The sequence below is a fragment of the Semicossyphus pulcher genome, unplaced genomic scaffold (assembly GCF_022749685.1).
Source record: "Semicossyphus pulcher isolate SPU_LCO1_2020_fin unplaced genomic scaffold, fSemPul1.0.p SCAF_18, whole genome shotgun sequence".
Lineage (NCBI taxonomy): Eukaryota > Metazoa > Chordata > Actinopteri > Labriformes > Labridae > Semicossyphus > Semicossyphus pulcher.
Window position 1 is genome coordinate 17,634,165 of NW_027211691.1, and position 13,221 is coordinate 17,647,385.

At 42.8% G+C, this 13,221-nt stretch overlaps 1 protein-coding gene across 1 annotated transcript in view; it reads right to left on the minus strand.

The window, feature by feature from the left end:
- The window catches only part of ptprn2 (protein tyrosine phosphatase receptor type N2), a 137,689-nt gene that overhangs the window by 26,864 nt on the left and 97,604 nt on the right, over window positions 1–13,221 (minus strand). Inside the window, exons 12-13 of the mRNA XM_069667372.1 lie at window positions 2,826–3,041; window positions 477–680 (exon numbers count right to left, since the gene is read on the minus strand). Of these exons, the coding sequence (XP_069523473.1) occupies window positions 477–680; window positions 2,826–3,041 (420 nt within the window). The remainder of the gene's footprint in view (window positions 1–476; window positions 681–2,825; window positions 3,042–13,221) is intronic.

Sequence of the window (13,221 nt, forward strand, 5' to 3'; positions counted from 1 at the left end):
TATCTATTCATTTTAACTATTCCAACAGTTTATTAATTGCTTTTAGCTACCAATATCCACCACTGTCCCCTTTGCTTTTAGCTAACTATTTTAACCGTTTAAGTATATACCTATACGTTTTTTCATGCACATCATTTATCAAAATGATTAAGCACTCCCACAGTCCACAAAAGCTGTTGGGGTGCATGTTGCCCTGGTTGGGAATAACATATAAAGCTCTCTGACTCATGTATTCTTACTAAAAGCAGTGGAGTTTCTCAAACTACACGAAACCCACCCTGGCAGATTGAGTTCATAGTCAGTGAGGGATGACAAGCTGTGGTTGTTTAGTCGTAACTATCTGATGCTGAATACCACAAAATGTCTCTGAGGGCCTGACAACAAACCACACATCAAGCAACTTTCTCACCATCTCCACTTTTCCACCACATGAATCATTACTCGTATTGTTTCTGGAGTCAAAGTCAGCTCCTTACCAGTATCATGTGACCAGTGGAGATGTCCATGTTGGACGGCACTGGCTCTTCACACCAGGAGGAGGTGCTGCTGCGGGTGGACGGGCTCGCTGCAGGTCCATCACTGAACTGGGATGAGACGCTGTTGAGCCGCGAGTGGCGCAGGGTCTCCGGCCTCTCGACACGCTCCGACGTCCGGATAGCCATACGCTGGCGACAAAGCTCCTGGGGATTACAGGAAATAAAAGTGAAGCGCTGATCATCAAATTCAAAAATGCAGTCTTTTTTTTTTGTAAAGACTTCTTGCAAGGTTTTATGTATTTATCTCCTTTTATGCATAACAATAGTTTTATGTAGGTGATGTGCTTATCCTTTCGGTTAGGGGCTGAGTCCTGTAAATGCACATCATAAAATCCTGTATCTCGGCTGACTTGATCTGTCCTCACTTGCCTGTAGATTAATGGCTTATCCTCGTGGATTATGGAGCTTATACTAATTATGTCAAAAATACATGGTTGAGGAAGCCTTCACGACTTACAGAACAAAATCAGAGTGGCACACACCTATCTGCCACACACCGACTCGAGTCATTCTTTAAGAATGGATCCTCTAGTCATGAAAAAGTCAAATCTTGCACAAAATTAGCATTTCTTTCTTTACTTACCTGCAAAGAAAGAAAGGTACCAGCAGAATCTATCCATTAATCAACAGGAGTTAGACTTTTAATGTACATAACCAAAGAGAACCAAAGGAAATAAAAATGCATTGCCACAATTGTAAAGTATAATTTTCTATTTTGATTGATAACCCCAGGTTTCTCAGACTTGCTAAAAGACCCACTGCGAAGACGATTACACCTCTCCCAATGACTCAGCTTTTCTCCCATCTTTCCTCAGTGCAGAGACAGGGCATCAAAATTCGTAGACTAGGCATTATCTACTCCAGTATAAAATACAAAATAAAAAAGAAAGAAAGAATAAAATGAATTTGTGCCGTCTATGTGTGCGCTAACAAACAAACGCAGCAGTCACACTCTCACATAAGGTGTGGCCACACTTTGTATTTTTCGGCTACATTCACAATCTGTAAACCCCATCATGTTGCTTTTCGCGGGCAAAGCCAGTTATCTCCTCTGAATTCATTTCCATACTCGATTAATAACAGCGAGGGCATGGCAGGCCAGAGAGAATGCCTCGTGAAAGCACATGCTATCTCACGATCTATCACAGTGATATTTCCCTCTGGAGCACAGGCCCCTCTAAGCCCTGGTCTTGGATCAGCTTTCCCCGCCGTCAGACTTTAATGATTAGAGCCATGAAGCGGTGCCCTGGGCCTTGGCCTCGGGGCAATATCCAGGTCCACCTCATAATTCATCCTACTTCTCAACATCTCTGCAAAGCGCCCGTGCTGTACCTGAGGCGAGAAAGCGTCCCAGGAGCTAGCAGGGGGATGCAGTTAGCACCAGAGAGGGGCGGCGGAGAGACGCGAGGAGCCCAGACAGGAGCACTGGTCTTGGGATTACCGTTTCCCCTTTCTTTCAGACAAGTAATACGAATAAAAACAGGCCTGGAGGAGACAATGAGTATGTGCTGCCATCTAACAATATCTCCCTCCCACAGCACACAAACAACTGTATCTGTCAGACACGGAGACTACACCCACATGAAGGCCTGACAGAGCAGTTATCCCATGCCTAAAGGTACAAGGAGACATTTAAATTTAAAAAAGAATTCAAACAGAGGTTTAAAACAAATAAAAATACCATTTTAATATCTAAGATAAGAGATATCTTTTCTGTGGCCATTGTACCGTCACAGCGCTTTCGATAAATAGAGCAGCTCGGTGAAAAGCTGATTAAATATTGAAAATGTTAACGCGACATGCAGATAAATATGTTCTGAGTGCCACGCTGGGCACAGCTGAGCCCCGGCGCTGAAAATCAATACAGCTCAGGCTGCCCGTGGCCCTGGAGGAACAGAGGGAATAGGTCACAGTGGCGGCCTTTCTCACACACAGAACCCCCCCTCTCACACACACATACAAATCTAAGGCAAGAGTGAGAATAAGTCAATGGATTGAAAATCTTTTGGAGTAAAAACTGCGAAGTTAAGAGCATAAAAATGATGTAAATACACTTTAAAAAAGGTGTTTTAACATGTAAAGTTCGTATATCCCATAATAATAATAAATAAGCTGATTCAAAAAAGTAAATCACTATCGTCACAACTCTCATCAGTAAACATGCTCTCACAAACCAATCACAAAATCTAACGTATCCCAGCAGTGCGTGCTGTTCCTCCAATCATACCCCACATTCTAAGTGTCCTGCCCTCTGATTGGCTCATAGCAAAAGTAGGGGGTTGGTCTAACCTGATAGGTTGCCGTGGCATCAGTGCTGGTGTCAGTCCCCAGGCTGGCCAGCTTCTCCTTCATGCGGAGGTGTGAGCGCTGGCGCACGCAGAAGAAGGTGGTGGACACGGCCAGAGCCACCAGGATGAAGAGCATGCAGAGGACGGAGAGCAGCAGGAACTGGCCCGACTCCACCCGGGTCTCCTTCACCACGGGGATCTGGGTCAGGCTGCCCCTCTGGAGGACACAGAGAAACATAAAGAGAGAGAGAACACACTGTTAGAGCAGGAAAGGATGCCACTCTGTTGTGTTTTTTCTTGTGGATGTGGCTATTATCTTTTCTTTTTGATTCATAGTCGTCTCCTTATAACGTCTGTAAGGCATTCATTTCCAGTACCAATAACAGTATGGGTACCAATCCCAATATCGGTGCTGATATCAGTATTGGTACCAAAACCAATATCAGTGCTTCAGAATTTTCCCCCAGGGGATCAAGTAAGTGTTTCTGATTCTGATTCTAATTCTGATATCAGTATTGGTACCGATACCAGTATTGGTACCGATACCTGTATCGGCACCAATACCAATATCGCTACCGATACCAATATCAGTGCTAATATCAGTATTGGTACCAAAACCAGAATACCTGCCGATACCAGTAACAGCACCCACCTCCACTACTGCCCAAATTGCTGTATCAGGTATTGGCGAGTATGCCAGTTGATAAACTGATCCGACACAATAACCAATATCAGCTGGTTGGAGGTAAATGATCATGTAACAATAACAAACAACAACAGTGTAGTGGTAGCAGAATATCGAATGTTTGTCAAAGCTAGCAAAATGTTAGCAATCACTGTATTTCCTACAATATTTTCTATGTTATTTTCATTGCTGTGGTATTAAAATGTTAGTCCGTATCGGCCAAAAATCATGTCTAGATATCGGTATCGATAGCGGGCAAGAAAAAAATGGTATGAAACGTCTTTATTTTCCACCTGCAGGCTTGTCTTGACTTTTATTTTGAAAAGAATCGTACTCAAAAGCTCCACAAGAGCTTCCTTCCCACTTCCTGTCTCACTCTCACCAATATCTGACTCGCCCCACTCATTAGCCCGCACTAATAGTGTCCTTACAATAAGCATTCAGACTCAGTCAACCCCTATTACCAGCCCCTGTCCACTGCTGTCTCCACACTGTGGCCCACTATAGATATTTACAACCCCATTTAGTGCTGGCATGGGGTGGGCTGGCACTGTGCAGCTACAGGAGGCTGGGATACTAAAAGCTTGAGCTTAATTAGCTCCTCTGCTCCTGAGTTTGGCTGGATTAGGCCCTGGCCCAAGCCGCATGCTGCTAATGGCTACCAGGACACCAGCAGCCCACACTGGACCTTCATACGTCCAACACCAGTTGAATAGAAAAGCTTTTTTTAAAATATTCACACCCACACTGCAAGAGCTTGTCGCACTATGGCGGCTTGTTTTTAATGTGCTGTAATATCATGTAAGAGATTTTTATCAGCGCAGGTTAAAGAATCGGCCTGTGTGTTGATAATTGGTCCACTCACGGCCATTTACTGTAGCGATTAATTCCCTGTGGGCCAGAATATTTTGAGCACATTACAGCGATAATTAGGAGCAATAATTGGGAGGGATAATTAATGATACCTAAAATGTAGCTACTGTTTCAGGATTTTCTTTGCCAATTGCGTAAAATATGAAACATCCTGACATGTTTGTTTAGCATTTACCGCTGAAAAAGGGACTTTACTGCAAATAAACCCTCCTCGCTTTGCTCTCTGACTGACACACAAACATGGCCGTTCTGTAAAAGCCACTTCTCCTCCGTTGCATGAGTTGCACACATGCCAATATCTGTACATCTGCAAAAGGGCAGTATCAATACCAGTGCACAAGTACATCAGCGGGCTCCTAATTGTCTGTATTGGGAGATATTGAAAGATTGATGGGGGACGTGAATCAAATCTACAACATGAAAAAAAGCAGGGCTCTGACATTCAGCCTGAGGGGTGTGATGGGGGCGGCTGAAGGATGCCTACATCTTGTTCTACCGTCCTGAAAACACAACACTTCACCTCAGACCAGGAACAATATGGTTTGACCTTGTGGCTCGTAATTGGCAATGTTTCAGTGGCTGAGCTAATGCTCAGGTTCTTTCGATTGCTGTGTTCGGGGCCTGGCGACAGTCGCTGCTGATTGCGATTGCTGTAGTTTCAATCAGGCATTAAGAGGTGAGACAACAACTGAGAGGTTTGAAGAGGGGAGGAATGGCCTCGATTCAAGGCTCGGCGGTGATCAAACGCACGTACAGAAAGCAGGAACATTTAAGAGGACTTGCTCCTACAAAATAAAAGTCTGAAAATAAACCCCTATAGATACATGTAATGTTGGGCATATTCTGCACTGATGCACACACAGCACTTAACACCGGTGTAGTGGTTCAAGACTGCTGCCTCTGAAACCAAAGTGCCCCCTATAGACCTATTGATTCAAAAGCTGCCTGACAACTCCGAGCTTTTCCCTTTGACTAAAATCTTTTCATCCATCTCAAAAGGGAAAAACAAAAAAATCTAATCAAGTTAATCACAGACGTGGCCCTCTACAATCTGCGGCTACTCTTGAAATTATTCAGGTAAACACCTTGAAATGAATAATAAAAAAAAAAAAGGCAGCTCCACTGTGGGAGCAAACAGGCTTGAAATGCACTGTGAGCATGAAAGAGTGTTTGAAGGCGATAATCGTGTTAGAAAGAAACCAGAGGAGATACAGAGAGAGGGAGGAAGAGGAGGAGACGTGAGGCAAAGACTTGCCTTCGTGGGCCTTTACACTTCTGTCTTTTTAATATCATTTATTTAATGTCTGTATCGTATTTTTTCTTTTTTGAAAATTCGTCTTAAAAACAGATTTGTTAAAAAAATTGAGTCACTTTAACTGCAATAAAACGTTTGAATTCTTGCATGTTAATATAAATTAATTAAAGTTGCAATTATTAACTATTTAGAACCATAATCAGAACATGCACACATATAAATATTAAGATAGTTTTTGCATTTAAATCGAAGATTGAATGATGTAATGCCACAGAATATTCAGATTTTTCCCTCCAACAGAAACCACCTCTTTAACCTCCTATTTCCTTCATTCCTTTAAAATCAAAGTGACCCAGAGAAGTAAATTCTCTCTGCCTCTAACAGACTTCCCTCCTCTGTTCCTATCTTTCTCCAGATTGCCTCAGCGTGCTGAATTAGCCAATCCGAGAAGAGGCGAGGGCCAGATGGATTTCGGAGCTCTGGATTATTTAAATGATGGAGGAAAGGTCAGGCGGAGAGGTGTTGTTGGGGCGGCTGGTCATCTATTCAACCCCCATCACAAAACCTTACAGAAGTACAAGAGGAAAATCCTCCCAAACACACAAGAGCCACAACTCAACCCAGGATTTTTCCCCCTCTTAAGTTGAAGCTACAATTGAGGATTTAGGAGGGTTGAAATTTAGGAACATTTGAGGTGATTCCTCCAAAATAAAAAAAACAAACATGAAATGCAAAATTAAATTTTAAAAAGCAAAAAAAAAAGGAAATTGTTGGGTCTATATTTTAGAAGATTTTCAAAATAAAAAAAACCTTTCACAACGTGTTACTTCTTTCAGAGATAAAGAAATAAAGCAACGTGATGTTTAAGTTGATTTTACGATAGAAAGCTGCATAATTTTTTTATTTCTATAAATGAATTACAGTCTAGATTTTTGGAAATAAATCTAAGAATGAATTAATTTGAGAAAAGTTGCATGAGAATCACATTTGAGAGAGAAAAACGGCGTTTATTTTTGGACTAAACTAGCTTATAATAGAATAATTTATGCAAAAAGAGCGGATTCACTTCTCAGCTTTACTGAGTTGGAGCTGCAGCCGGGAAGGATCAACCTGCACAGAAACTTTGTGCACTGCAGCCAGATGTGCAAACAGCATCCACCGGAGTAAATATCTGCTTTATGGGAAAAATTCGACGAGTTTACGTTCAGGTTGGCTGTATTTACACGCGTGCTTTCCCAAAGCTCGTTCGTGTTTTATTCGATATGCTTTTGATTATTCGATCTCCAGCAGAGAGGATGAAAAATGAAAGCATAAAATAATCTGCAAAGCAAACAAATCATTTTCATTCACATCGGACACAAAACCAGCTTTTAGCTTGATGCTACCACTGCTGACAAGTTTTCAAAGCCGGTCCCTGAACGCGCCTTTTACGCATTTGACGCATTAAAACTTGCACAGGAAAAAAAAAAAAGATAGAAAAGGAAGACACACGTTACAAGCCAGGAGATAATTACCCAAATCCACGTCGCGGGGCAGAGCGCACATTTCGGCGCAGTGTTTGCAGGATGCTGCAGCGTCTTGTATTCCAGAGAGCATGTTTAACCACTGACGCCCGGTGCTGCTCCTAGAAGCGTCTGCCTGTGCGTCCCGGCCGCCCACTCTGCCCGCTTCTCTCCCAAAAAAAGTTCCCCTGCATGCGAGGGTCCCATCATGCGTCCCCCCAGCGCCAACAAAAGAGCGCGGCTTCAACACGGAGATGAAGAAAAAGAAGGAGAAAAAAAGAGGGAGAGTCGGAGAGAAAAAGAAAAGGGAGAAGAAGAAGAAGAATGTGGGATATGCCCGCCTGATTTTCCGAGCCGAAGAAGAATGTGCAGAAGCCCCACTAGCGAGTCCTTTCAGCGTCTGTGTGCCAATGAAAAGAGCCGGGGAGGTGGTGGTGGGGTTGCGTTTTTTTTTCTGCGATCATTTAGTTAAGGCTGAGCCCCTCCTTATATTCAGCAGCTCAGGAGTCCCCGTCCATTGCACATGTCATATCCACTGGTTGCTATGGCGATGCCTCCACATGTTGTCGACAGTGAATGTTTCAAGGAGCGATGCCTGGCTAATAGGCTTGCGGACCGAGGGGCCGATATGAATGGACACAGGGCTAGACACTCATTTGTTGAGCTACCAGGGGTCTCTGTGTTCCGTGTGTGAATTGCTGTTTTCTCAGGCTCTCCTTTTCCTCCGCTGCCTCTCCCAGGGATTCAGTTATGTGAGCAGAATAAGGGAGATGGGCCAGTCTATTCTTCAAAGCATTCAAAGCTGAAGTGAGCGCTATAATAAGAGGCTACCACACAGTACAGTAGTTGTAAACTATATGAATGCTGCATGGGACGCTGAAAAATGCTCCGCCTGAAGTAAATGTGAATAATTGGGCGAATCTTTTCTCTCCTTCGCTTGAATAAAGAACAAAAATTGCAAGTTTAACAAGTTTTAAACATAAAACTCCCCAAAAAGCTATCCTAATTAGCAATCAGTTTGAAAAAAAAAATCATCCAATGGAGAGCAACAGCTGCACTTAGCAGGGAGAGAGAGAGAAAGGGGGATTATGGAGAGCACAGGGAGAGAAAAGGAGAAAGAAAAAAGAAAAGGGGGCGGTGAAGAGAGGAGAACGGGGGTCCTGTCAAATGCAGATGACGAGTCTTGGGGAGGAGGGAGGAGGAGGGAAAGGTGGGGGGGCTCTCCAGTTTATTTTTTCCATTCAGAGAGCACCCCCTCCTCTCCTCTATTGTCCCTCTGTGTGACAGCTGGAGTTGGCAATGTGAAGGGGAGAACAAAAAGCAGCTCGCTGTCCAGCCCGGGTCCGAGGCCGCATCGGACGCCACCCCACCTTTAAGAAAAAAAATCAGAGGCAGCCAGGCGGCCCCGCGGCGGGCACGGAATCTGAAGCAGAACACACTCGAACTGACTCAACAATTTCTCCCCAAATCTCTTCAACGCTACACCTTATGTGTGACGCCCCTGCAAACTGGAATTCTCCACACATTTTGTTCTTTAGCGCTGTTTTTGTTTGCAAAAAAAAAGACAAGGAAATAAGGGTTAAAATCCCTTCCTTATACTGCACATGCACTGACACTTTCACGTCATGCTTTCTGAACACCGGCGTCCTCATTTCTCAGGAATTATTCAGATCCCAAATTCACTCTCGTCGCCTGCTGGAGGGCACGAAAATGGCCCGACCACCCGTCATCCGAGAGGCGAATCTTTGTCTTGCATAGGATGGAATCGGCTGCAGTGCTTGCTGTTGCACGAATGCAAGTTAGAGTAATGCATGATGGGATGCTTTTATCATAGCTGCCATTGTATGGTCTTATACTGGAGAGAAATAAATAGTGGCCCCTGCAAGTTAATCCCCAGAAAATCAGTCCCTGCATGAAGTCAACCATACGATCATATCTATCCTGTTGTCTGCTGGACTGGAAGAGAAGCCCGTTCAGTCCTTCTCATATGAGATACCCTGGTCACCCACCTGTCAGCCATATCTAAATCCACACTCATCCAAGCAGGAGTATTCCCCTGACACCGCGGTGGATGGAGGAAAAAAAGGGGGGAGGAAAAAAGAAAATGTCTCCCAAATCTTCACCTGCTATTTGAAGGACTTTGGCACCTGTTGTTTCACTTCATCTGAACTCGGCGTAAATGGACACATTTTCACACATTTCCGCCTCTGCAGTACGATTTCACAACCATCCTCCAGCGAGGCCGGCGCTAATGGTTATCACACCAGGGAGGTTTGACGTGCATCGATTCATTCCCACAAAAAAAAAAAAAAAACTCCAAGCAGACACATTTAGGAACATGCTGGAGTCACTCTTATGGTCACTGGCGATACTCATAGATTCTGTCACGCCTTGTGTGTTCCCGCAGTAAGTACTTCCTCGGGGGGGTAACACATGTTCGAACAGTCGCCGTGAGTCCTGCGAGGCTTATCTGTCCTCCCTCTCCGGTGTTTGCCTCCATGACACACTTCACATTTCTAATAAAAAAAAAAGATAGAGAAGCGAGGGAGAGCGTGTTTAAACATCGGGAGGAAGAGCAGGTATGCGGCACTTCACCGTGTCGCCGAGAGAGTCGGGTGAGGAATGTTAAACAAATGTCATCATCAAGTGCTCTACCTGAGACGGCAGATGTACTGACGCTTGTGTGTGTGAGCTCAGAAAATGGACGGAGAGACAATAACATGCTCGGATATTTGCCTGCACCTACAGGCTGCACAATTTTGATCATGTTTACACGTCCGTCCCTACGTGTGCATTTAAATATACATACAAACACACATATCTGAGTGTGTATACCTGCAAGGAACGGGCACAGAGAAGTCAGGGTTGTGATATATTTGAGCAAACAGCCCAGCAGCACGCTGAGCCGGCGGTCCACATACCAATCACGCTATAATGACATCAGTGAGAGGCTAATGCCGTTTACACCACAGTGCAGAGCAAGAAACCAACAGCTGCACTGTGTACCTGCAGACTTAACCAACGCGTGATGCCGTTACACCAAAAATAGTTGGGATTTCTGCTCGCCTCCTTTGAAACGGGGTGCAATAAATTATTCATAATAATACCCGAGCAAGACTGTTGCTGCAGCTCCATTTGGGAAGGTGTCGGAGGATTAGCTTCCAACTGTAATGCGGGGAGAAATGTATGCAAAACAAAACACATTTGGGTGTTCTGGGTTTTCTTTTTTTTTTTATCAGATTCACCAGCTGTTATTGTTATTGCTGGAGTGTTAGAACAAGATGTGTGCGAGAGGAAGAGATCCACAATAATCTCGGTTTAACTCTTCTTTTTAAATGCTTATTTTCGTTCATAATGAAACAAAGCTCAGATAAAGGCAGAAGTTTGGTTAAAGTCTGCCTGTTTGAATCAAGGAACAGTGATGTCATTGTGCTATATTGTAAGTTTGCACTTTGCAGTTTCATCTTGCACTTACACCGAGATAAAATATAAAAGGTGACACTTTCCGCTCCGTCTAAATTCTCTTTTACATCACTTAAGGTGCAGCAGCTTGACACGAGGTGAACATCTTAAATGCATTGTGTCTCAGTGAGGGTGCAACAGGGAGAGAGAGAAACATCATGTCTCCTAATGGATGATGTTCAAAGACACACACACACAAAAAAAGGTCCCATTTCTGGGTTTTACTTGAAACATTTGAATTGCTGCGTCTCATGCTCGTCACTTTCCCAGAGAGGAACCATTCAAAGCCTGTGTGTGTGTCAGCCATGTCATTCTGGTATTTTCCCCAGATGAGCTTGTTCAAATAGGCCTCTTTCTTATGTGAATCCCAGCCCAGGCATTGCCCATGCCAAGTAGTTCAAAGCTGGAAAACATCAAGGTAAATGCTATGCCTGTCATCTTGAGTATATTTAAAGCAGAGAGGCAAACCCACACACATGCACAACAATGTGCACTTCAAAAAGAAGCAGTGTTGTGGCGTCATTGCCTGGAGTAGAAAATCACACCGTATCTGTAAAGATGTTGTAATCTGTGAGGATGACAACAAAGTGATACATATTTAGTGCTCATTTCATTTGCTAATTGGTCAGCCAAAGCCGCTTTCTGTTCCATTTAGCATTTGCCAAGCCCCTCTTTCTACGTCTGTCAAACGGAACATCCTCAAACAGGAAATATATAGTATACTATTCACAAATATTTTAGTATGTAGGGAAAAAACCGGTCCTTGATATCAGACATGGGAAGGTTCTCTTTTGTATTTGGCGACTGTCAAGTTCTAGCTTTTAGCTAGCTAATTAAGCTAACACTGGTCCCATTTGATAGTTGAAAACCCTATTTGCCTTTTCCATGTTTTAAGCTGACTCATTTTTAACTGTGTAAAGAGTCCTAAAAATATGTACTGAATTTTTCCATGTTCATGATGTTGTGCTGAAAGACTGGAGCTAAAGCTGCATGTCCCAGGGAAAAGTTAGCATCCTCACCAGCTATCTGTTCGATTTTGCGTTTGCTAAGTCCCTCTTCCTACGCCTGTCAAACGTAACATTCTAAAACAGGAAATATATATTTACTATTCTCAAATATCTATTAATATGTAAGTATCTTGATAGATTTTTGTTTCTAGCTGGCAACCGTCAATTTCTAGCTGCTCAGTTGACAACTGTAGCAAGCAAAGTGTTTCAGCTGTAGCTAGCTAGTTAATTTAGCTCACACTGGCTCCATTAGTTAGTTAAAAACCCTGTGGCTTTCAAGTTGACATGTTTTAAGCTGACAAATATGCACTAAAATGTTCCATGTACATGGTACAGTGCTGATAGACTGGGGCTAATGCTACATGTTACAGGGAAAAGTTAGCATCCTTACCATCATGAGCCATGAAAGTAACATGAAAATAGATAGACAGTATTAGAGAATAGAGCTAGTTAGTCATAGCATAACAAGGATGAAATGTTTGCACTTTAAACTTTTGAATAACCAATGTGTTGCTATTGTTTTGCTAGCATTACACTTGAGTACATTAGCGCCCAGTTTTGGCTTTCACATAAGGAAATACAAAACTCTAGATGTGCTCTAGATTTTAGCCGAACATGTAACCCCTTTAAAAGTTATACAATGCTTGTTAATGAGAGTTTCTTGGCCTACTGCAATAAGCTAGCTAGCTGGACATGCTAATGATTACAGCTTGCATTAGAACAGACAAACAAAAACGACACTAACGAACACGATTAGCAAAAAATTAGCTTAAATAAATCCTGTAATCAAATTCTTTTTAGGCACTGTTCCCCAAAAGCACACAGAACAGTGATTATTCAAGACTCATTTTTTGATCAAGCTGCCATGTTTTTGAAAGTTGAGTAGATTTACCTTTTTTTTCATAATTTGTTTAAAGTGCAGCCTTAATTCGCAACCGGTTCAAGTTGACAGTAATGATCCTTTCTACCCACAACTGTGTTGACAATAGCAATATGTCCGACAAGGATAATATTCATGTTTGCTAAAATGCCAGCCAAAATCAATTTAACTAAGAAATAAACGGTGCACACACCTAAAAATTAAAGTAAAATCAACTCAGTATCAGAGAAGATGTTTGCAGAGTGGTACGAGACAGAGCAAATTACGCTCAGATTTACATTAGCCACGATGACAAGACTTATTTTCGAGATGTAATTAGTTTCTGATGAGGGATATTACAGTACTGTAGGTTAAAATTCATTAGAGACCAAATCAAATGGTCAGGGCCAGATCAGAGTTTGCCAAAACACAACCCAATCACGAAAGGTAATTGAAGGTAATACTTCATTCTATTGTGTGAAAAGATAAAAGAAGAGCCGCAACAGAAAATCTCTTCCGACACTTTCACAGTCAAAAGCAGCAAGGAAAACACCAAGGTTTTAATTGTTTTGTTTGAATAGAATCCACACTACTTTTAGACTATTATGTTCTCGGCAGGCTTTTTTATCTTGGGGAGAGATAAAACTGCAATTAATTTTGAAAGGGGGGAAAACAGTGAGACAATACATCAAGTCACACATGAGTGGTGGCAGGCTGGGATATGTGGGCTGCCACGGAATAACAGAGGTAGTCA